The sequence below is a fragment of the Bacillus rossius genome, chromosome 3, assembly GCF_032445375.1.
Source record: "Bacillus rossius redtenbacheri isolate Brsri chromosome 3, Brsri_v3, whole genome shotgun sequence".
Taxonomy (NCBI): domain Eukaryota; kingdom Metazoa; phylum Arthropoda; class Insecta; order Phasmatodea; family Bacillidae; genus Bacillus; species Bacillus rossius.
The window spans coordinates 72643310-72670261 of NC_086332.1; the positions used below are offsets into that span (position 1 = coordinate 72643310).

At 41.6% G+C, this 26952-nt stretch overlaps 1 protein-coding gene across 1 annotated transcript in view; it reads right to left on the reverse strand.

Moving 5' to 3' along the window:
* Window positions 1-26952, reverse strand: part of LOC134531319 (protein Wnt-5b-like) — a 151716-nt gene that overhangs the window by 123336 nt on the left and 1428 nt on the right. The window contains exons 2-3 of the mRNA XM_063367014.1: window positions 21289-21569; window positions 1585-1765 (exon numbers count right to left, since the gene is read on the reverse strand). Coding sequence (XP_063223084.1) covers window positions 1585-1765; window positions 21289-21569 — 462 coding nt within the window. The remainder of the gene's footprint in view (window positions 1-1584; window positions 1766-21288; window positions 21570-26952) is intronic.

The window sequence follows — 26952 nt, forward strand, 5'->3', positions numbered from 1 at the left end:
CGACCGGCCCGCAGCAGTTGCTCGCCACTTAATTACATCGTAAATACAGCCGATACAGACTGAGGCGCCCCTGCCTCAGCCTTCCCAGGCTTCGTAATGTGGGGTCCAAGGTTAACACCAATAGTAGCCTACATATTTATAGATGCTTGATTGCACTTGTATTTATTTCACCTCGAAACGAGTATAGATTTGGCCTCTAAACTTACTTTCATGTTCACACATAGCATTTTTTCGCATACGACATTCATATTAACATTATTTTCGCATACGACATTCATATTAACATTATTTTCGCATACGACATTCATATTAACATTATTTTTTGCCGAAATGAAATTCTACGTACGCTCCTGATTTTAAGAGCTTCTTCCGAAGTAAATTGTGTTTTTAGTTGTAGGTTACTTATTTTAAGAATAGCTGTAGGGCATCCTCCTAGTGAATAGAATACAATATAAATCTTTTTTTACTATTTATATGATTCAGATGATAGGAATACAAATAAATGATTGATCTGTAAACATCTTAGCTCTTGGTATACGACATTTTGCCAGTAGTAATTTCGTGAAAATGGAATGGAAGTCGATGAACGGCAATGTGTCACAAAGATGGCGGACCCATGTGTAGCAACATAAACCCGTATATAGCAGTTTTCGTAAACATTAGGGGACATGCCAAGCGTATTGGTGTGCCAAATAAAATTTTATGATAGTAAAAATACCATGAAATATATTCTGCAAACTTGAATGGTCACAGTAAAAAATAATTTCAAGTTTAAAACTATATAATAAAACGCATTACATTGTTGATAGTAAATACTCTCCTTTGTAAAGCCCAATCGTCTCTATCCCGCAGTGGTAGAACGCGCGCTTGTAATCCTCAAGGGACATAGTTCAAATCTCGCCAGTGGACAATTTTTTATACTTTTTAATAAAATTTTACTAAAATAATATTATATAATAATTTTTAATCAACCCAATAAGGTTAAGATTTGTTTGTAGAATGTATTTAAATACTGATTTCAGTCGTTCAAGCAAAAACAAATATACAAACATATACTTAGTGTTATAATATATGTTTCAAGTTAATATTTTAGTAGTGCCACAGAAATATAAACTCTAATGTGTGATGAAACGTTGTAGTATTAACTGTTTGCAGAATTTCAACAAGATGAGCAGTATTTTAATACAATACCTTGTCTAAGATCGGGTCCAATGCCGAGAATTAGTTTATTTTTTTTCAAGTCTTTTATCGGAGCCATGCTGGTATCTTTGCATGATGGTGGCAAGCAACGCAACGTTTACGATTCAGGCAGCTAGATCGAGCGGCGGGCGGAGAAATATTGTGTGATTCGTGTCTAGAAGTATGTATTTTAAAAGCGAATATTTTTGTTGATCATGCTCGGTATTATTTTGAAGAATTCTATTTTAAATGTTGTGTCTGAGTTTCGTATTATAGGTCATATTAGCAACATGAGAACCGAGGTTAGCATGTTCGCACATCTCTTGTCGAGTACTGAAATACTCCGTATTGCCCTGTAGTTGAGACATAGAGGACGGTGTGGCGACCGAGACATGGAGGACCTACTTGTATCCGTACTCGAGGTTGTCGCCGCAGCCGCCCCAGATCCAGTCGCGGTGCAGGTCGCGCGGCCGGCCCGTGCGCGAGCAGCCGCACGAGGACAGCTGGCCGTCGCGGCAGGCGCGCGAGATGGCCTGCACCACGCCCGCCGCGCCCACCGCGTGGGCGAAGGCCGCCTCCCGACTGGCTGCAAGCACCGCCAGCCGCCCAGCTACACTGCGCTGCACTTGCACGCACACACAGCTCAGCAACAACCACATTACAAACACGTGGCTTGGAAACTCACCACTTAGAAACACACCACTTAGAAACACACGACTTAGAAACACACGACTTAGAAACACACAACTTAGAAACACATAACTTAGAATTACACAACTAAGAAAACATTTAAATTAGAAACATGCGAAGAGAAACACTAACTAAAAACACGCTACTTAGAAAAACACAATTTTAAAACACGCGGCTTAGAAATACAAAACTTCGTAGAACGCAACTTTAAAAGGTAGACTACAACTTAGAAACATGTGCCTTATAAACACAAAATTTATAAAAATGCTGTTTAGAAATACAAAGCTTTGAATCACGAAACTTAAAAACGAAAAACTTAGAAACATGAAACTTAAAAATCCACAACTTAGAAACACGTAATTTATAATCACATTATTTATAAAAAAAATGAATTAGGAACAAATAACTTACAAACATACAATACATGATTATCTTAAGGTGTAATAGTTGTAAGTAGAAACCGGTAATTTTTTTGCACATTCATTTCGTGATGTGCCAAATTTAAAATAATTAAACCTTTGTAATGCTCTGATGTTGGTTCACTGTCAATCTGGAGCACTCTGGACAAAACCGAGACAGCCAAATAAGTATGTAATCGCAATTCACCTAGTTGGGACGCCTCACAAGTTAGCATACAATGAACAGACGACGTTTGCCCAAGTATGCAGCTGATTATGGAGTCTATCATGGAGGTCATTGGCCCCGCGAATTTTTCCCCATTCCCTAGTTATAAGTTGTGTGTTTCTAAGTTGTAATAGTTCTTAGTTATGATTTTCTTACTATCAATGTTTCTAATTTATGTTCGTTCTAACTTATGACTTTTCTAAGTCATGAAGATTTTGACTCTCGAGTATTCTAAGTTATGATTGTTCTATGATTTTACTTCCTAAGCTATATTTTTGATAACCTTTAAGGAGAAGGAACAGATAAAGTTAGAGCTGATGATCTATCGCGAAAATGTTTAGCGCCATTATAGTCTACTTTACACTGCATGGCAGTTGCTTTATTGTGAATCACTAGAGACACGAATATTTCGCTGATTCATTTGGTAGCAAGATATACTTTACACACACTAATTTTTTCTTCACACTGATGATTGTACTACATACAGTAGCTACTCTTGACACGCTTTTGAATTGACGACCCTGAGCCAGTTTGTACAAAGAAGTGTTTACCCATTCCCGGATGTGACCTTGTTTTCGACCAATGGTCATTAGAGATATCCTTGATTATCATAAGTAATTTGAGTCCATCCTGGAGTGAAAAAACCCGTGAGATAACTGTGCCTATTTTTTCAGAACTTTAACAATTTTGCTACCAAACAAAAAAATCACTATTCATTGCAACATTGCTGCATCTGGAGGAAAAAACAGTAATTTTTTGTTTCTGACTCTTTTTTCAGTACTTAAATTTTAAAACATCTAATATAGCTTCTTCGTTATGTTTTTCGTGAAGCTACGGGATTATATTTCGCAATTAATTATTATTTTTTATGGGATATTGTTAAAAGTATATAACATATAAACCTATATTAGTGCCATGGTTGGGACTTTTGGTATACAGGTTTCTGAAATGATATAGATACCTAATTGCCATATTATTTGTTTCCCCTACTTATACCACAGTTTGTTCGTACTAATTCTTTAAAAAATAAATCTATTACAAGACATAGAACCCACATTAAAATGCTGAATTATTACACACGATATAATATGATCGTTTACTTTATTTCTCTGACAGGCATAATTTAAGGGGCCCGCCTACGTGGGCACACATACGTCGTGCAGAGCTTCAGACGAAACCACGTGATTTTAAAACTTCTCGTGATTTCTAAGTGCTGTCTATTTACGAAGAGCATTTACGAGTATGCAGATTCTCAAAAGCACTCAGGGGAATTTCATTACACCTTTATCTTCATTCCTACGTCATATGATGCTATCATTACCACTCAAATCTCACAATTGCCCTATGCACGACAAGGAGACTGCACGCTAGTCCTCAGCCTTGCGCTTATAGGCAAGCGTCGTACTTATCATCCCGCCTCAATAACACGAATACACCCATGTATAGAGGGTACCTTAATGCCAATCACGGGCAAGTTTTTACAATGCAGAAAGAACATTAAGTGAATACATAAAACAGTAAGAGGTTCCATTAACTAAAGAATTTTGTTAAAGTTTTATTACCACTCTGAAGCTTTTCACAGGGCTTTTAGATGTGCATTTTGGTAGGCTACACCGTTAAAAAATTTCACCTTGAATTTACGAAGAACGCTGGTTACAAATAATCCAGAGATCTTCATAAATGCATCGTTATCTTCATAAATTTACGAGTACAAAGTCCAGTTACTTCAAAAATGAACCGACAATAATAATAATAATAATAATCTTTGTATACAAGAAAAAAAACATTAAAAAAACTGGTTAGGACTCATGCAAAAACACATTTATTTCTTTCACGTGTGCGTTTAGCCTATTTATATAAAAATAGTTCGGGAGTTAAAATACGGCATAGTTTCTACGAAGATACAGTTATTTGAAATTACTAAGTACTTATTGTTTATTTGAGGTTAATTCTTCGTTGAAAAGTCAGTTCGGCTCTACGACTTCAGGCCTGTCAAAAACCAAAAAATAGTAGAGAGGCCGAATCACATCGACCCACGCCAAAGAAGGGGATGTTTTATATGTGTACAGAGTATACATAGGACTGTGAATTACAGCCCAACGCCAAATGAATCCGCGAGGGTATCAAAATGATCAGCAACACTAGCAGTTCCTTTGGGGATGCAACCCGCCTGCACACTTGCACATCGGGTGGCCTACACACCTTTTAAAATGATGCAGCTACGGACTGACACTTTTCCACTTAATATTTCATTAATGACAGTAGCTTCTCTGGGCATGCTTTTCACGCCATATAAATTTTTGGGGCGTAGTTCTGACTCATCCTGCGTTATTCTGTTCCCCAGAGCCTCATCTTTAATCAATTTCGATTGTGTATCGCTTCCAGTGTCTCACCTGACGGAGGAGTTATATTATTCCAGACTCCAAAAACCTTGTAATGGCTTCTTTTGTTTTCTCTCTTTTTTATTCTCCTTACGTCTCCATTCTTTTGGTTTCATTCCGTTTATGTGCTGTCGTGCTTCGGCACTTTATATGTTGTTGTTTTAGTGTTTTGTGGTTTTAAAGTTCTTATTGCAGCTATTATTTTTGACATAGAGTGTTTGTGAATCCATTTATTTACCACTACGATACTATCTTAAGCATTTGTAACCATACAAAACATATTTTCAAATTACATATTCTCTCTAATTATTATTTTTTGAAGTTTAAGCTTTTTTTAAATTCTAGCAATACTATTTTTTTCTTCGCTAATTACTAGAAATTTCGTTTCTTCCCAGTTATTTGTTTTGTATCTCAGTTTTATTCATGCCTGATGGTTTAAATATTGATTTTTTCAAATTTTTATCAAACAATCCATTAATAAAATCTATTTTAAATCTTTAAATAGTATAAAACAAAGTCACTATCCGCGTCTGCATGTTTCTTCGCTTACTTATAAAGAAAACAAAGGAAATTATTGTGGTTTTGACCGTAATTTATAGAATTTATTCTGAAAGTTTTATGTGTTTTGATATTAAATTTAAATGTAGAAAAGGAATCTTAACGTTTTGAAATCAAGTAGTAAAAAGCCGCTTTCATTGCGCTTACACGGCTTACGGTGACATATATGACTGATCCATCAAATAAGGTACTACAGAATTGAATTTATTAAAAAGGCATAGATAAAAGTCTACAATAGCTATGTCAATCTTGGATGACTCACAGTTAACATTTTTATCTTTCAAAACTGGTTAAAAAAACAATGAGTTAGTTATATGCGAAGCTATTTTAACCGATTAAAAATGTTGGTTATCTTTGAAATTTAATTGAGATAAAAAGTGACCTTTCCATCATAAGCGAACCATCAAACCATGCTTTTTAGCGCGTTATCTTTAAATAGTACAAAACAAACTCATTGTCCTCGTAGATCGCATCCGTGGAAGCCGGATTGTATCCTTAGTTTAGTATTAATCTAAAACAACTATTGCAATAATAGTGAAGTTTGCATTTTCCAGTCCGGGTAAAAATTTAAATATTAAAAAAAATTCACTTAGAATTCTGTTCCTAAGACATTCTGTTCAATACTTACTTAGGACTAAGAAAGAAACATGTCGGGAGTAAGCGCGTGCTGTTCATAAGTCACTAGTTGTCTATAATTATAAATTAATACTAAGCCTTGAAGTTCTGCAAGTAAAAAATTAACGCTCTTAATGGTTTATTTAAAAAAAAAATATTCAGCCGCCATTTACAGTAAAGTTCGCCATTTTCAGCCAAGTGAACTACAATATTTCAATGGAATTTCATTGTAATTTACCGTAACGATTGTTCGGATCAACTTGTAGTCCATTAGCAACGACTCGGTACAAGCTTCAACCATTTCAATTTCGTTTGCCTGGCCGCATATGGCGGTACGCCTTTTTCTGACTGGCTGCTCTTAAGCCACCGTTTGTGAAGAAGCAACATCGCCAAAGCATGCGTAGATCCTGATGCAGTCTTCATATATTCTTATGCGTCAACAATAGCTACAGAGAGTAGAAAAAATTGCGGATGGAATTATTTTCAACTGATGCGCACAAAAAATTCAGCTTTGAACTCATTTTCCCGAGGATATATACTTTATTTCCTGGACTACAAAACACGCCAGACAGTTGGTGCTGACGGACCGTACTGATGTGTTACGCGGTAGTTGTAGAGAGAATTTCGAAGTTAGCGTGGGAGGAATCAGCCGAAAGGCAGCACACTGAATTTGACTGGATCCAAATGTGCGGAAACAAAGTGACTTATGATGTACAGTTGGGAAATAAACGTGCAACAATTATGTTGAATCTTATATTCAGAGTAGAAGCCCCTAGTAGTGTCCCTTTACTCTAGTTGGTTCAGCTCCGCTCCCAGCATTGGGCTTGTGGAGACGCCGTTAGCGTGTCGGCCCGTGAAGGCAGCTGTACGGGCGAGTGTGGCGTGTGTTGTACTGTCGCCTCGTCGGCCCGTGAAGGCAGCTGTACGGGCGAGTGTGGCGTGTGTTGTACTGTCGCCTCGTCGGCCCGTGAAGGCAGCTGTACGGGCGAGTGTGGCGTGTGTTGTACTGTCGCCTCGTCGGCCCGTGAAGGCAGCTGTACGGGCGAGTGTGGCGTGTGTTGTACTGTCGCCTCGTCGGCCCGTGAAGGCAGCTGTACGGGCGAGTGTGGCGTGTGTTGTACTGTCGCCTCGTCGGCCCGTGAAGGCTGCTGTACGGGCGAGTGTGGCGTGTGTTGTACTGTCGCCTCGTCGGCCCGTGAAGGCAGCTGTACGGGCGAGTGTGGCGTGTGTTGTACTGTCGCCTCGTCGGCCCGTGAAGGCAGCTGTACGGGCGAGTGTGGCGTGTGTTGTACTGTCGCCTCGTCGGCCCGTGAAGGCAGCTGTACGGGCGAGTGTGGCGTGTGTTGTACTGTCGCCTCGTCAGCCCGTGAAGGCAGCTGTACGGGCGAGTGTGGCGTGTGTTGTACTGTCGCCTCGTCAGCCCGTGAAGGCTGCTGTACGGGCGAGTGTGGCGTGTGTTGTACTGTCGCCTCGTCAGCCCGTGAAGGCAGCTGTACGGGCGAGTGTGGCGTGTGTTGTACTGTCGCCTCGTCAGCCCGTGAAGGCAGCTGTACGGGCGAGTGTGGCGTGTGTTGTACTGTCGCCTCGTCAGCCCGTGAAGGCAGCTGTACGGGCGAGTGTGGCGTGTGTTGTACTGTCGCCTCGTCAGCCCGTGAAGGCAGCTGTACGGGCGAGTGTGGCGTGTGTTGTACTGTCGCCTCGTCAGCCCGTGAAGGCAGCTGTACGGGCGAGTGTGGCGTGTGTTGTACTGTCGCCTCGTCAGCCCGTGAAGGCAGCTGTACGGGCGAGTGTGGCGTGTGTTGTACTGTCGCCTCGTCAGCCCGTGAAGGCAGCTGTACGGGCGAGTGTGGCGTGTGTTGTACTGTCGCCTCGTCAGCCCGTGAAGGCAGCTGTACGGACGAGTGTGGCGTGTGTTGTACTGTCGCCTCGTCAGCCCGTGAAGGCAGCTGTACGGGCGAGTGTGGCGTGTGTTGTACTGTCGCCTCGTCAGCCCGTGAAGGCAGCTGTACGGGCGAGTGTGGCGTGTGTTGTACTGTCGCCTCGTCAGCCCGTGAAGGCTGCTGTACGGGCGAGTGTGGCGTGTGTTGTACTGTCGCCTCGTCAGCCCGTGAAGGCAGCTGTACGGGCGAGTGTGGCGTGTGTTGTACTGTCGCCTCGTCAGCCCGTGAAGGCAGCTGTACGGGCGAGTGTGGCGTGTGTTGTACTGTCGCCTCGTCAGCCCGTGAAGGCAGCTGTACGGGCGAGTGTGGCGTGTGTTGTACTGTCGCCTCGTCAGCCCGTGAAGGCAGCTGTACGGGCGAGTGTGGCGTGTGTTGTACTGTCGCCTCGTCAGCCCGTGAAGAGCTGTACGGGCGAGTGTGGCGTGTCACGTCGTTCAGCTACAGCGTGGAGGAAAGGAATAGTAATGGCAGCAGGGTTGGTACTCAGCATATGAGCCTATCGGCTCGCTCTTTTGTGGGACTAGTTAATTATTTGTTATACAGTATATCACCAACGTGTACTACAATGATTTTTTTTGTAAAAGGGAACAGAAATATTCACATAAAATTAGAGATATTTGTACATTTGTTCATTTACATGTACATTTAGTGTTAAGAGTTCTACTGGTTTCGGCTTCACACCCTAGCATTTATGATTTGTTTTTTCCCATTACCTCCAACAGTAAAAGTTATTTGTAAACCATTCCTTGAATAGCTGTCCACTGTTAACTGCGCATATTAATATTAGGAAATTCTGTAGGTGGGTATCTCTATCCTCCCTCCCTGCCTTTGTACTGCCAGCGGTCGTCGTCTTCCCACTTACCCGTTGTAGGTGCGGATTGCAGGTGCCGTTCACCATTTTCTAAAGGAACGTTATTGATTAGGGTCCCACGATGACGAAACTTTACTCCGATAAAGAGAAATGCAGTCAAAAGAAATATGTATTATTTTATTAGAGCCACAATTACTTCAAGGATTCATTTCAAAAATCGGTAATTTTCATGAATATTTCTGTTCCATTTACGTAGGAGTGTGTTCCGTGGGCTGGATGAATGACTGCCCTGGAGAAGGGCGTGCTCCCCAGTAAGTTGGAACGCGACAGGCGAGATCCCGGTACAGCTGCGGACCACCCTCCTCTCGGCTGCCGGACCGGACAAATGACTGCCGCCTGCTACCCTCCGGACGCCGCCATACATCAGCCGGGAGGGGCGGTGTCGAAGACATGTCCCCCCCTTACCAACCCACCCCGCAACCCGCCCACAATCACCCACCCTGCGCGCCGACTCCACCCCCTACCACCTCCACCCCCCTCGCGGATCCATTATGAAGATGGGAACCTGAGGGACAAAAGCCTGGCTCCCCTCGGGAGCCGCGCTGCGCCCGTTCTTCACGCTTGTCCGCGCGTGTAATCGCCGCGCGAGGGGTGGGTGGTAGCGGCAGGGGGCGCAGAGGCCGCTGCAGGCTGGTCATTGTGGACCACTCGCGCCTGCATTCCTCCTCTACCCGGCGGCCGCGGCCTCGACACCTCTCCGGGCGTAATTGATACGTACAGCCGCGATCCTTTCACTTGCGCATCTGCTCAGGGGGCGCAAATCTGTGGGATTCGCAAGAGGGGCCCGCGGAAATTTCCAGCGGGGAGGGGAGGGGCCGAGACATATGCATGCGGGGTTAACCGACACGACTTCTTTGTTGCATACCGCACATATTTTGGCCTACATGCATGCAATAAGCAGAAATCTTTAAAATATACAGTAAGTTTTCAATGGGACATGGTTTTGACATCAAACACGTTTCACCGTCACGCTTTTGCAAGTGCAGGCAGGCCCCTTTGTCCCCCCTCCCTCCAGGATCGATGCCCATGCATCTGCTTTACGTTGATGACTGGACTTCAGTGCTACAGACACGCCCTTGACAACCCTGAGCCAGTTATAAACAAGGGGAATAATAGGCCGCCCAATCACGCGTAACCCGTCAAAGTATGTGGCTTTGTTATAGTGGGAAATCTGAAGAGGCTTAAGTTTACATAGGCAAGTTGAGTTTAGCCTGTAGTGAAACGAATAGGCCTACGAGAAATAAACGTGGCCAATACGTTTTCAGGAGGTTGCAAAACATTATCCAAAAGGAACACTTTCCTATACAGAAAAAAATATTTCTGTACTTAGAAAAAATATTCTTTTGGAAACCATTTACCAAGGAATAGTTTGTGATACTACCAGAAAGATGTTATATATTTATAGAAAAAATGGCTATGGTTATTTTTGCATATATGAAATATGTTTTTCGAGATAATACTGAGTATTTTTACGAAAATTAGCACATAATATTTATACTTCAATTGATGTTTCAGTCAAGCATATATATTTTTTTAAACAATGGAATATATAGTTGAATATTTAATAATTGGACTTTCTTTTATTTTATTATGTTCATTAATATAACCAATTAATACTGGAAATCTATAAAGGGAACGGTTTGAGCGGTTTACAAATAACTTTAACTATTGGAGGCACTGGGACAACACAAAGCATAATTGCCGAACCCAGAACAACTGCGAACACGATTTTGTAGTGATACAATTGTTTTCATGTAAATGTACAAATGTTCGCACCGCGGAAGGCAATATAAACAAAAGAGAGGAATCGAGCCCGGGACTTGCATCTCACCAATCACGCCCTCAGGACTACGCTAGCCTTCACCGTTCTGTGGGCAGTGCCGTCTGTTCATTGGCTGGCCTCAGAGAACTCACGTCAAGTCACGCCTGGTTCAAAGTGCTTCGGTGTATTTTGTGTAGCCGACCCGATAAGGCAGACGTAGACAAAACAGTTTTGAATACCGCAACTGCCAGGATTGTAAAAATATTAATTAAAGAGAATTAAATATGTAAATTTAATAACACCATAAAATATTGTTCCACAACAAAATATTTACTTGTGAGAGGATAAACGAAAAATATTTCAGTATCATTTACAAAAATTAAAGTACAATCTAGCAAAATATTTATTTCACGTGAGACTGTTACGACGGAAAAACGCCCTCCGACTGATTGCCCCGAGCAACAATCAGGCAGAACAGAAAATACAATACTATTATTGCTCGTTCAATTCCCGACTGTACATCATTAGTCACTTTGTTTCCGCACATTTGGATCCAGTCAAATTCAGCGTGCTGCCTTTCGGCTGATTCCTCCCACGCGAACTTCGACATGCTCGCTACAACACATCAGTACGGTCCGTCAGCACCAACTGTCTGGCGTGTTTTGTAGTCCAGGAAATAAAGTAGATATCCTCGGGAAAATGAATTCAAAGCTGAATTTTTTCACAGTGGTAGAGCAGACCATGCTCAGTAAAATATCAAATGTTTACCGCCGTAGTAATTGTGCGTATCTTCGAAAAATGCATTTAAGACCTAGATATAAGCTTCATTAAAATGCTTCCCTTCAAAGCATTCTATTCCGTAAACCTTTCTAAACCTACCAAAATAAGCTTGAAACCCTCATTTTCTCAGAAATGTTAAAATATTCTAATAATTTATATTAAAAATTAATAAACATAGATTTAAAAAAAATAATGTCTCAGTTACGGAACTACAATGTGGCCTAAAAACTCGACTCCTGCACTGACAAATAAATGAACAAAAAAAAGTTAATTGTTATTAATTATGCAAAAACTCTTATGCCGTAGCTGATTTGTTTTCAGATGGATGGAACATAATATATTAAATAAAATCTTTGCTACAACGAAGAAACGCATTCCAACTTATCATCCCGAGGAACAGCCATGCAGAACGGAAAATATGTTGTTCTTGTTGCTCGTTTGTTCCAAGTATATTATGAGTCACATTTTTCGATACACATTAAATATGGTTACTTTTGGCAAGCCTTCAGTCAAATTCAATATTGCTGCATTTGAGGAAATTTCTCCCACGTTAACTTTGAAATGCTCGCTCCACTACCAACTGTCTGGCATTTTTTAGTGGTCAGTCAAATATGGCCTCAGCACGCACGAAGTGTAGCCTAGTTTCAGGCGTTGTTATAACTGACCCTGAAACTTTCCTACGCATGGCTCTCGTAACTAATAAGCGGAGTGTCCTAGGAAGTTGAAAAAATGAGAAATATTTATGGTTACGTTATAAATATCAATTAAATGGTATCAAATATCCCTGACGTCAGATGACCAAAATGCTATGTGCAATAAGGTGTCATCATCTGTTATCTTTGTAAAGGTAAAGGGTTATAACTAACGTTCAATTAATAGAGTGGTGAACTCTGAAGAATTATAACACTATTCTCTTAAAAGCAGTTTAATTTAATATAGTATTAATTATTTTGCAGATATACAATTCAAAAATATGATTTTAAAAAGTCAGTATCAACCTTAGGAAACGAACTAGGCTGTTAGAGACTTGTATAAAACCCATCACAATTCAAACAATGGATTCGCCTCTTGAAATATTTCAAGTTCCCAAAAACAATACTTGAATGAGCAATATCAACCAAAAAACTATCTAAAATTTCGTATCGATGTCGTCGAACAAACGACGGCTGCTGGTCAAACAAGGGTTGGCAGTAAATGAACGCACTTTAAAACGTCTGGCCACGGTGGTTGATCACACAGATCAATCAACTCCCACCAAAATCCATCCGCGTTCGATGCTCGACTGACGTTAGGGAAGACTGTAAGTGCTTCTCAGGCCGAAGCCTATACGCCTTTTCATACAATTTTAGCTTTATTTATAGTCTCATTTCGTAAGGATAGCCAAATTGAAAGTTAAAAACATTAATAGTTGTCCTCGAATATGCATTTTCTGTGAGCATACGAGCATTGGAGTAGTCAGGATTTCCAAAATGATTTATAAGAACATATTTTGTATAGAAGACCTGTTTCCGGGGGATTGGGGGTATTGGAATACCTCCCCATATAAAGAAAAAATGATACTTTAAAACTCAATTTTAGGCTATCTGCTGACCTTTCAGTGCTTGTTCCAAACGTGAAATTGTTAGATAAGAATTTCTACTTATGAAAGGTAAATACTTCTCATAAATGTTTAGTGACTCGGCTTCTGTCTCGTTGTGAATTTTCAAAGGCCAAAAATTGAGCCACACTTGAGTCATTTTTAGCTGGTTAATGAGTTTCATTATTACAGAAATACAAATTTATCTCTATAGAGGGGCCTATGACACCACCTTGACCCTCCCAGACTACGTCTTTGTATACAAGTCACAGACGATAAAACAGGAACACGTGTAACACGCTATTTTTTTTTTTTAATATCTCGCCCATTATTGAACTGCACGAGCTTGCAGGTTGGTGGTTGAAGCCTAATCGACTGTGAGTGTAGGAAAGCGCACCTCCTCCCGACGGGAGCAGACTCCGTCGTCGTGGGAAGTGGGAGGGCGACTCCCCAGAGGTCGTAACTCACCACGCCCCGCGCCCTTGATGTTCGCCGCTCGTCGGGCGCAAGGAAAGAAAATGAGGGTGAGTGAGATTTTGTTGGCTGTGATGGGGGGGGGGGGGGGGGGGAAGGGAGTGAGACACCGGAACAGATCCGACACCGACTATTTATAACAGTCGCTCGCGAGGCGGTAGCGCAACTCTCTTCATCCCGTGGTCTCCCCAATCCCCTCCGAGCCGCGGTCTTCCCCGCTGTGAGGACTGCGTGACGCGGCGATCTGCGCTATAGTTGTATTCTTAATCTGTAAGTTTCAGGAGCTGACTGACAGCCGCGTGGGTGACGAAATTTCAGTCACCCATCGCCAAATTTCAGATGTGGGTACAAATCTAATGCGAACCTCGCGTCTAAAGAACTCAAACAACCTCATGATGGTAAAAAAAAAAAAGTTTCTGCCCAGCCCCGACTCTTCTTCTGGGCCATCCTCTTTTTTCCGGTGCTTATCCTGCCCGCTTAAAGCATGAACAAGCCAAGGTTCCCCCCATCCTTGTCAGTGTCTACTCGCCATTCGCGTCGCGCTGCCCTACGTCGAGGACGTCTTTTTCTCGGCCACTTGTGCAGCTCTGCGCGTCTCGCCGTGACGCGAACGGCTCTTCAGCCGCTGGTCTGAAGCATACTTACAAGCGTGGACCTAGACCCCGCAGCCCTTCCCCCCCCCCCCCCCCAAGGATTTCAAAGCCCTCTCATTGTGAAGTAAATCGTAACTGTGGAACAGGGATTATTATCGTAATATTGACAACGCCAATGGCGTTACTGCAACGAGCAAAACCCTTAGGTCACAAATTTCGCACCCTCCCCACCCCAACCTTTTCCAACCTAAGAATTCTTCAGGTTTGCGTTCTTGCTTGCAAGTTTAAAAGCTTTAATACATTTCGCATTTTAAACAATTTTATTTTTACATAAAAGCAGGTATCGTAATCTGCTTTTCTACATTCTTTCACCAATATTAAGGCACTTATTGTATCGTACAACCAGTTTTTGGATTCCATCTTCGTAGAAGTCTGTCGCTTTATTTAACAACCACTGCGGCAAAATATGTGTTCTCTTTCAAATTTTTCGTCAACTTTCTGCACCAAATCGACGGTAATGATAGAAGGTTGCCTACTTTGTTCCTCATCATGAGCCATCTTTAAAAGCTATATCCCATTTCCATTCCATTCCATCAGTCATAATTTTTTCTCCATACAGTTCACTGATCTGACGATAAATTTAAGCCGCTTTCATGCCTTTAGCACTAAAAATAAGATTACGAATCACAGCGCGTATTTCACAGTAGGGGGCATTCTCAGTCGGCGGAGGAATTTCAAATACTCGCAAACAAACATAAACACGGTCGAATGTTTCCATAATGGCGTCTGTGGCTTGCCAACAGCTGCAGATACACAGTCTGCATGCGTGGAATAATGACCGCAGCGCTGCAGCGGCCGAATTCTCAAACGGCACTTACTTTAAAAAAACACCTCTCGTAGCTAACGGACATTTATACATATGTAGAGGCCCGGCAATTTCGCCGTTTTTATCAAACTCCAAGTCAATTTTCACAACCCATGTGTGTTTGAACAGCTTCTGCAATCGGTAGAGGCGCATGGCAGTGAAGTAGACTTGAAACACATGTGCATTTGGTTCACTTATGATTTGACCACCGTTTTCTTTACACGCCCTCGACGATCATGGGAAAGTGATAAACAAAGAAGAAGGAAGTGATAGTCCAATCGTGTACAACCCAGTGCAAGACATCGGTATCGGTCAATAGGCACACCAAAGTGGCTTTATTATGAATAACACGGTTTAGTCTAGCTTGGTGAGAAAATGAACGGTGAAATGACTTTCAACCCAGTCACCATTTAAATAAACCGCCATAAATAAAACAGATAACTGAACAGATGACTAAAACTTCGTTAAATTCGCGGGTTTCCTTATCTCTAGACTCATAGTGCACGGAGAGAGGTTAGTCGTGAACAGTGTTGTTAAGTAACGAATTACAAGTAATCGGATTACTTGTAACGATTACTTTTCAAGTAATTTATACTTGTAACGAATTACATTTAAAAAATGTAATTCGTACTTGTAATCGGAATACATAACATTAAATGTAATCGATACATTAAGGTAATCGATACTTTATATTTACTTGCCGTTACTTTTATTCTCGGAAGTATAATGAATACAATTAAGAACAAGATCATACAATTTTTGTATTAGTAAAGTTTATAATTTTACGCTTGTAGTGCTACGATCGTATGCACAACATCTATGATCAAAAATGAAGATCCATAGTGACTTGCAGTGTCTCCAACATTACCCTATCCTAAAATCTGCATTTTTAAAATTTAACACATCGCTACCGTCAAGTGCTCCCGTTGAGCGTGTTTTTAGTGTTGGTAAAGATGTTTTTGCCATCAAGAGAGGGAATCTTTCTGATGAGAACTTTAAAATGCAATTGTTTTGTAAGGTCAATTTCAAAATTTAAAGAGTGTTACTTTTATTACAAGTAGCTACTTGTATGAAGTCTTTTGATGTTATTCAAGCAAATTTGTCCTCAAATATTATTCATTTAATTAAAGATAATAAATTTAATCATTACATGAAATCTTTTTTTTAAGAAAACATATATGTATGTATGTTTATTAACGTAACAAAGTGTAAAAAAATTGAATCGTAGGTTAGTTTTAAAATGGTAGCGGAAAGTAATTGTAATTGTAATTGTAATTTTACTGATTACTTCTATATAAAGTAATTTTTATTTGTGATTAGTTACATTATCACCACAGTAATTGTAATTGAACCCAATTACTTTTTCCGAGTACTTTTAACAACACTGGTCGTGAACTCTGTCTTTAACCTGCGACACTGATGAATTTTATCAACGCTTAATGACTACCAGCAAGAGCCCACTAATATCTTGTACGAACTGAACTTAACATGCTGTACTAGTTATTTTATTTTATTTTCTTCTTACGCGATTTTCACAAAGAAATGTTTAGAAAATAGGACATCAGAAGGTAAACTACACGCATCCCCCAGCTGTTGAAAGCACGGAAAACGAACCTATAGTCTGTCATCCAAAATACTTACCGGAACATATTAGGTATTTATTTTACAAACACGTACAATAAAAAATTTGTAAGCAATGCTTATACAGACAGATTCTTTAAAAAATTAGGTCTAGCTGCATGTTGCTACACACCCTTTCCGGTGTAGGCATAGAGATAAGACTACGATAGAGAGACACGGTAAATTCACGAATTCTTTTTAGTCACAGGAAGATTGCAAAAAAATTTTCCTTAGCATTTCTTTGATGATTTACTGCGGACCAGTCAACTACCAAATATCAGTAGAGTAAACAAAACACAACTACCGACTCGAAAGAAGGGGAGGGTCTATAGTAAGAAACTAGCCAGTAGGAAAGCATATGAGGCTGGAGTATACATATGCGCCTGTGTTTTTTTATCGGGGTGCTCTCGTTTCCTCCACCCATTCGTTCCGTCAAAGCTGCATTAGCACCTCATCATCTTTCAATGTCTTCAATGATCTTGATGTCAATATGTAAAGCTCAAACTTCATTAATTCATTTCTACATCGGGGTCACAGGTGAGAAAAACACCTTAGGATACACTTTAATTAAGAACACGTGTATTATATCTATTAATGAAATTATTTTCACTAAAACGTCAGCCAAAAAAATCTTTCGATTACCAACAAATAAGAAGAAATAACAGAAAATTAGTAGTTGATATTATTAAATTAGTTTCATGATATATGGAAATCACTAAGAATCGGTGGTTTAGAGTATAAAATTTACTTTACAATAAGTAGCAATCACTGAGAATTAGTGGCTATGGTTGTAAAATTCAATATATAAGACGTGTATATCAATGAGAATCAAAAGTTGGAGTTAGGAAATTCAACGCAAAATGAGCAGAAATCACTGATGTGATAAGTTTTAAACAACCAGTGGGTTATCACTAATTTCCGATGGAACAGTTTCTACAGGCGTGCAATCAGATCAACGTATCGGAATTACAGCAGCAGCATCCACAACGGCTCCCAGTACAAATCTGGAACCATTATTCCACCCGATATCGACACCCCCAGGTGACGGCTATTCTGAAAAAAAAAAAAATATATATATACTAACAGCCAATAAATTTTTTAATTAACAACCGAATTTAAAAGGGAGCCGCAAGACCGCGCTGCAGCCTGCGAGGGGAAATTTACGACCAATCGGTTCACCTTCCACGAAGTTGATAATTGCGGGGCGGCTTCTTGTTATGCTTCCCTCCTCGCAACTACGAAATAAATAAACAGTGTCGAATTTTTTTTTGGTACGCGCCAGGTTCGTCCTTAAAAGCGGGGAGGGGGGGGGCGGTGAAAGGGTCCGGGGAAGAAAATGTTTCCGACTCACGAAACCAGGCGCCCACGGCTCCGGTAATGAAAGAGGGAGCATAAATAATCCAGGGAGACCCGGCCTCCTCCTACTGGAGCGGGCCGGGCAAAGGGCACGTGACTTATTTTTAAATTTACAACTCGCTCTCGCGTCTACTCGGTATCTCGTCTTCCTCTGAAGTCGTCCCAGGCGCCCTCCCTCTACTTTACAGCGTCCTGTAACCCCAAAATCTATCCCAAGGCTCCTTTGTGTCGGAAGGATAAGGAAGATCACGCCTTAGCATCTACACAGATTTGTCAATTTTTCTAAACAGGGACATCACTACAGAAAGTCCATGATTAATCATTAAATAACAAAGTCATGTTAAATAAAACCGTAAGAACAATAATAAGTTACGTTGTATTGCAGACTACCGTGGCGCTAAACATTTCAGCGATGAATCATCACCTCTAATGGTCGTTTAACATTTTTTTTTTCTTGCCGTAGTTGAACTAACCGATGAGCACGCGTTTAATGCACTGATGAGATTCCATGGTTCGCTGAAAGAAGATAAGCCGTTATTTGGGACTTTGAAAATTTAGCGGGTTCAATGACCTCCATGATAGACTTCACGATCCTCTACATACTCGGGCAGGTCAGCTGTTCACTGGCTGCTGACTAGTGAGACGTCTCAACTATGTAACGTGCAATATATACTTATGGTATTGAGGGTATCTTACTGGTCCGAAGTCCTCCAGATAAACTATAAGTCACACTGTCAGAAATTACAGTACACCTATGGAATTTTCAACGAAGGATTTAACTCAAACAAACGAAGAGTTCTTTGTAATCTCAAATAACGGAATCTTCGAAGAAACTACTCCGTATTTAGACTTCCGAGTTGTATATTTTGTAATAATTAAAAGGTAAACACACACCTTGACAAAATAAACGTTCTATTACTGTACAAATAACCCGTTTTATATATGTATTGTCAATATACTAAGAATATTCTTTTGGATTCATATTCAAAGTAAGTGTCCGAAAATTTACGAAGATCCTTGGATAATTTGTAACCAGCGTTCTTCAGAAATTGAATGTGAAAATTTAAACAGTGCAGTAGCTGAAGCAGCATAAAGACATGGCTATCGTGAAGTTGCAGCTACTGGCGACCGTGAAGTGTAGGTCGGGTGGTCTCGCTGGGCTCACCTATCCTGAGGACGTGAGGGGAGGACACTCACCTATCCTGAGGACGTGGGGGGAGGACACTCACCTAGCCTGTGGACGTGAGGGGAGGACACTCACCTATCCTGAGGACGTGAGGGGAGGACACTCATCTAGCCTGTGGACGTGAGGGGAGGACACTCACCTAGCCTGTGGACGTGAGGGGAGGACACTCACCTATCCTGAGGACGTGAGGGGAGGACACTCACCTAGCCTGTGGACGTGAGGGGAGGACACTCACCTATCCTGAGGACGTAAGAGGAGGACACTCACCTATCCTGAGGACGTGAGGGGAGGACACTCACCTATCCTGAGGACGTGAGGGGAGGACACTCACCTAGCCTATGGACGAGAGGGGAGGACACTCACCTAGCCTGTGGACGTGAGGGGAGGACACTCACCTATCCTGAGGACGTGAGGGGAGGACACTCATCTAGCCTGTGGACGTGAGGGGAGGACACTCATCTAGCCTGTGGACGTGAGGGGAGGACACTCACCTATCCTGAGGACGTGAGGGGAGGACACTCACCTATCCTGAGGACGTGAGGGGAGGACACTCACCTAGCCTGTGGACGTGAGAGGAGGACACTCACCTATCCTGAGGACGTGAGGGGAGGACACTCATCTAGCCTGTGGACGTGAGGGGAGGACACTCACCTAGCCTGAGGACGTGAGGGGAGGACACTCACCTATCCTGAGGACGTGAGGGGAGGACACTCATTTAGCCTGTGGACGTGAGGGTAGGACACTCATCTAGCCTGTGGACGTGAGGGGAGGACACTCACCTATCCTGAGGACGTGAGGGGAGGACACTCACCTATCCTGAGGACGTGAGGGGAGGACACTCACCTATCCTGAGGACGTGAGGGGAGGACACTCACCTAGCCTGTGGACGTGAGGGGAGGACACTCACCTATCCTGTGGACGTGAGAGGAGGACACTCACCTATCCTGAGGACGTGAGGGGAGGACACTCACCTTGCCTGTGGACGTGAGGGGAGGACACTCACCTATCCTGAGGACGTGAGGGGAGGACACTCACCTAGCCTGTGGACGTGAGGGGAGGACACTCACCTAGCCTGTGGACGTGAGGGGAGGACACTCACCTATCCTGAGGACGTGAGGGGAGGACACTCACCTATCCTGAGGACGTGAGGGGAGGACACTCACCTAGCCTGTGGACGTGAGGGGAGGACACTCACCTATCCTGAGGACGTGAGGGGAGGACACTCACCTAGCCTGTGGACGTGAGGGGAGGACACTCATCTAGCCTGTGGACGTGAGGGGAGGACACTCACCTATCTTAGGACGTGAGGGGAGGACACTCACCTATCCTGAGGACGTGAGGGGAGGACACTCACCTAGCCTGTGGACGTGAGGGGAGGACACTCACCTATCCTGAGGACGTAAGGGGAGGACACTCACCTAGCCTGTGGACGTGAGGGGAGGACACTCATCTAGCCTTAGGACGTGAGGGGAGGACACTCACCTATCCTGAGGACGTGAGGGGAGGACACTCATCTAGCCTGTGGACGTGAGGGGAGGACACTCATCTAGCCTGTGGACGTGAGGGGAGGACACTCACCTATCCTGAGGACGTGAGGGGAGGACACTCACCTATCCTGAGGACGTGAGGGGAGGACACTCACCTAGCCTGTGGACGTGAGAGGAGGACACTCACCTATCCTGAGGACGTGAGAGGAGGACACTCACCTATCCTGAGGACGTGAGGGGAGGACACTCATCTAGCCTGTGGACGTGAGGGGAGGACACTCACCTATCCTGAGGACGTGAGGGGAGGACACTCACCTAGCCTGTGGACGTGAGGGGAGGACACTCACCTATCCTGAGGACGTGAGAGGAGGACACTCACCTATCCTGAGGACGTGAGGGGAGGACACTCACCTAGCCTGTGGACGTGAGTGGAGGACACTCACCTATCCTGAGGACGTGAGGGGAGGACACTCACCTAGCCTGTGGACTTGAGGGGAGGACACTCACCTATCCTGAGGACGTGAGGGGAGGACACTCACCTAGCCTGTGGACGTGAGGGGAGGACACTCACCTAGCCTGTGGACGTGAGTGGAGGACACTCACCTATCCTGAGGACGTGAGGGGAGGACACTCACCTAGCCTGTGGACTTGAGGGGAGGACACTCACCTATCCTGAGGACGTGAGGGGAGGACACTCACCTAGCCTGTGGACGTGAGGGGAGGACACTCACCTATCCTGAGGACGCCGCCGAACACGGACGCCTCCTGCACCGTGGAGCAGTTCCAGCGCGCGTGCCTGAACTGCCATTGGCACTCGGCGATGCCGGCGCGCGCACCCCTACCCACGCCCGGCATGTGGTCCTGGTAGAGCTGGCACAGCTTGGTCTGGCCCGGGGACAGGCCGGAGATCTGCGCGCACGACGGCCTCGTGCTCAGCAGGTACTGCGGCTGCGGCAGCCGCGCTGACGAGGACTTCGTCTCTCCGCCGGCGCCCGCCCCCGCGCCCATGTGCCTGCAACCACAGCGCGATCAACCATCATTCCAACAATTCATCTCACTACATCAACTGTTTGGAGTGTCCACTGGTCGATAAAGGCCACTGCCACATTATAAAAAAAAGTTTCGTTTACTTCTGTACGCGCATTTGAAGTTATACTTACTAGTTGTAATAAAAAACTAATTTTAATTTTGCATGCAAATATTTAATAATAATTAAATAATAAAAGGGCTTGGTGAAGTATAAATTCAATCAAATTTAAATAAATACTCTGTATTCACTTTTAATATAAACATGTGTATGAAATTAATTATTTAAAATATAAAAATTGAGTTTAATTTTGATTTATAATGTAAATCAATAAATATGTGAAAGGTTACTCTAAATGATTAATTTTAATTAGTTTTAAATAATAATAATGGAATGTTTTTTTTAATATTTATAATCCAAATAAATTATTGCTTACATACGGAAAAATAACGTCACTTATATAAATACACTGTTAAAAGTTTATAAACACAATTTATATCACTAATCTTAAAAAAAAATATTTTTAATAATGTGGACCAGTATTTTAAATCAATCACTTAAGTGTATGATTTAAAAACAAATAAATAATTTTTATTTGTATGTAACATTGTTTTCTCCCTTTTTTTATACTGTGAAAATTTCCTTGCGTGGTGCACGCGCATCGTAAAAATTCACTCTTATTATTTTTTCGCAACAAGCCTAAGGAAGTATAACTTCAAAAATTTCATTTTTAATTAACGAAGAACGCTGGTTACAAATTATCCAGAGATCTTAGTAAATTTACTGCTATCATCGTAAATTTAAAGACCCTGAGTTTAATTACTTGAAACATGAATCCAAAATGTTATCGTGGTGTATTTAGGAAACATAAAATCTGGTCAATTCTACAGCAAGAACACACGCATTTTGTCCATTTGTGTATTTAACTTCATTTAGAACGAAAAATACAACTAAGAAATCTAAATAAGGCTTAGTTTGTACGAATATTGAGCTATTATAAATTACGTAAATATATTCGTTTATTTGAGTTAAATTCTTCGTTGAAGACGCCTGAATTTACTGTAATTTCTTGCAGTGTACTGTCATGCAGTCACGTCTGTCTGAGCTGTCTGATTGTATTGGCCGACCATACTGTCTGACACGTTTTCTGTAGTAGAGTGTCGCATCCACTGTCTGGCGCATCTGGTTCATGTGGTAACACCCAGAGCGCAGCACGGTTGATTGTTTAAGATATTTATATTTTATACTAAATAAGAGTAAAAGAATTTAGGTAAGTATTTTTTTTTAAATTTATATACGTATTTAACGTAATTTGGGCAAAAATTGTTATTCCCATGGCTGTATACGTTTATGATTTATTTTTCGAGTACTTCGTTTTCCGTTTCAAAGGAACTACAGTAATCTGAAATCAAATGCAAACAAAAAGGTACCCACGACGAAATGATAAAAAACTTAAAAATGAAAATTTATTTGGAAATGGTTGTTTCTCCTCATTATGTTTCTCATAGGCGAATATTTTTCGTGACGTCGGATGCAGATGAGACTGTTTGACCTGTGTGACTTTGGAAGTTCAAGTTCGCCAGCTCTGGTCACACAGATCCGCTCCACGCGACTGTTCTATCAGCGGCTGACGTCATAGGTTTTGGGAACCAATCAATGGCCAAATCCGCATCTGCACCATCAACTCCGACAATTCAACAGACGTGACTGCGCGAATGTGGCAGGCCCTTCACAAGGTCACATCCTTTGGCGGGTTATACATGACGGAGTAACCACTTGGTCTGATTCTTAACTGGCTCAGGGTCTCCAATGGTGTGTAAAGAGCACTGTAGTCAAATCATAAAAGTGAAGCAGATGTGTGTATGCTTCTATTCTGCTTTGCTACCCAAATAATCCTGAAGTAATCGTGGCTGTAAGTAACGATCGATCGTTAGGGACAGTAAAATTTAATGACCCGTAGGATGGAAGCCACACTCATCTGCGTACTTGGGTAAATGTCACCAGTTCATTAGCTATTGTTTTGTAAGAGGTCTTATCTTTAATGCTTTTAATTAGTTTTTTTTTGACGTGACAACGTCTAATAAATCCATGAACGCCGGCTGCACGCACGAAAAAGTGTCCCGTTACGGTGTGTCCCAATACTCTCATTGTACGTTTGTGCCGCATCTATCTCTCTTCCACTCGATTGGAACAACCATCGATTTGACTTTTTCGAGGCACATTAAACTTGAAACACTCCCATTCGTTTCCTATTTTTCCTATCATCGTCCTATCCTTAACAGAATAACACAGATTGGAAGAAGTTAATTAGCAAACATGTATAAAAGTTATAGTTTAAATAATCTCTTCGTTAAAGTAATAAACATATTTGAATTAATGAGTGCAAATAAAAGTAAATTTATCAATTAAATTGCAGATTTCATTTCACTCCTTCTTTGTATCCATACAAAATAGTGATAATTCAATAAAAATGATTCAATTTTATTCATAAAAGTATGCAATCATTTCATCAATGTTTTGTTATGACGTCACGTTAAACTATTGTCCGTAAACCGACTTTACAGACAACCTATTTTTTTTAATGTGCTTCCTTTTTTTTTTGTTCATGGTTTCACATTGGCTAAAATATTACCGAACAGCAAAAAGCAGCACAAAGGTAACCTTTCTTGAAAACTGTTACCTATCTGTAAATGAATCAGCGAAATATTCGTTAAAGTTAGCATTCGAATATTAATGCCTTTGCTCTGCTTCCGCTATTGTTTTATAGTATATCTAGAGGACTCTTGACCAATAATAAACTCTCAACCGAGAAAGGAAGAATTGCTTGCATGCGTTTCACAGGATAATAGCCAATGACCAAGTGACATTTTCTCGAGTACGCAGAGGGCTGTAAATTATAGCCTCGAAGTAAATCAACTCGCGAAATTTTCCAGTTCCTGTCAATTGTTAGCAAAATTGTTAGAGATTGTGATTAATCGCCCTAAAATTTGACTGTCTGATAGGCTTCGAGACACTTCGTTCATATTTTAAACATTGATTATCGTATTCAAAGTTTAATAGAAATGCGCCATTGATAGACAACGGAAAAATTCGCGATTTCAATGATATATTCGACAGACTCCTTCATCCTCTATGCACGCGGGCCAAATACATCTTCTCATTGGTTACTAACTTGTGACATATGTTAACTGAGATACTCGTGACTCGATACTGCATTTGATGAAGATTTTTAATTGGCCCAGAGTCCTACAGATACACTGTGGCCCAATCACTAAAGCAGCAAAAAGTTAAACGTATTTGGATTCTAGCCTATCGCGATATAAATCCGCGAATTTTCCAGGTCACTAGCCATTGCTATTTACACTGTTACCACAGACACAAAAGTCAAGAATGGAAAAGGGAGATGAACACATAACAGAACATGCCAAAATCAGCCGATGTCAAATGTTAAATGCCTAGACAGCACAGCGATGCACAGACGAACCCAGCGATGAAACTGAACTAAGATTCTGGAAAACACAGCGACTTCAGCACAGACGAACACAGTAAGTTTTTCCATGACAAAACAGTTGCTATTTTTGAGAGATGGCATCTGCTCCCGTCATTAGGAACAAACAGACTGTTTTTTTTCTTATTCTCTCTGATCGACGAAAAAATCGCAAGCATAAACACAGCTGTTTTTCATGAAAACATAGCGTTTCAAGATATTTCTCAAAACACTGTAGTTTCTTCTTGTAGTTATAGATAGAGGTAGGCATTTTTCGGGAAAAACATCTGAACACTCGTTAGACTGCAGTTGTTTCCAGTTGTTTCTTCCTTATAATTGGCGGCCGTCAGCAAGAGAAGCCATAAAAGCTATTAAACCGAAACCACTCAGGGCATATTTGCTTCCACTTGGAATTATTGTAATTGGTGTTCTAGCAACCTCAACCAATCGCAAAACATAGATAATGCTACAGTGTTTTAACACAGAGTTGGTATGGGAATCTTTTCGCAAAATTTACATGTCTCTAGTTAAGGCGAATTATGGACGTTCAGTGGTACAGAAAGTTTATTCTCATTATTTCAGACCCACTGACTAGTCATGAATGAACGAGACCTGCAAAGTTCGTGTATTTTTCTAGTCACAAGGGCGATTGCAAATATTTACACATTTGCATTTCTTTGATGATAGACTAGTAGTATACAAATGAATGTCCGGGCACAGGCGCAGGCGCGAGGAGCGAGGAGACAGTCCGCCATTTTGGATTCTGACGTCACGGCGGCCATCTTGGATGACCTTTACCTTGACCTTTGACCTTCGCGGCCATCTTGGACCCGCCATCTTGGATCCGCCATCTTTAAATCGAGCGCCCCACTCACTCATGATGAAATTTTCTTCACGCCCGCCATATTGATTTTTTTCTGTTCCACTGGAGGCCGCCATCTTGGATACCATCGACATTGTTTCTGCTGTTTGTTCCTAGAGAGCGCCAGCATCGCTCTGTCTCATCACATAAGGTCGATGTTCCATTACCTACCTACCTACCTAATATTGCCCTTATCGACATCTTAAATTTAATTTTTTATGCAAAATACATTGGAAGCTCTGTGATTCGAACCATTGCAGCTCTGACCTCTAGGTTGAAAAACATACGCCTTTGACCGCACTGCCATCGAGACAAAAACCAGACTGAGAATTAAATAAGGTTTAAATAAAAATAACATGCATGTTTGGAATTGTAATTCGCCTGTTCGAGACAGAACCACCATCTTGTATTAAGACGTAACTGTTGCAATTATCGTTACGCCCCCCATCTTGAAAATCAGTAATTATTATCCTATTTTAATTTAAATATTCTAAAATTTATAAAAGTAATTAAAATTTAATAAAATTTAACTTAAAAACCACCGTTGCAAATTACGTTACGGTCGCCATCTTGGATTATATAAATTTTGCATGTTTCGTTATGCCCGACATCTAAGTTGAGTATGTTGTCATCGTTACACTTTTCGTTACGGCCGCCATATTGTATTCTAGATCGTTGCATGTTTCGTTACGGCCGCCATCTTGAAAATCCATAATTTTAATGCTAGAAATTCCGAAAAAATTCCAAAAAATATTTTAAAAATTGCCTACTTCAAATGTTTAGTTACTTAAACGATTTCGGTCCTTGATTAGATTCCCGGTGAGAGTTAACTAGTAATTGATTAATATATTTAAAAAAATTCTCAATAAAAAGTAATAAAACATCTTACGTCACACCCGACATTTTGAATTATGTCACCACTGTACCAATTATCGTTACGGATGCCATCTTGAACATCTTTATTTATCGATTTTAATGAAAAAAGTTCAAAATTCATCAAAAAATAACTTATTTATTTA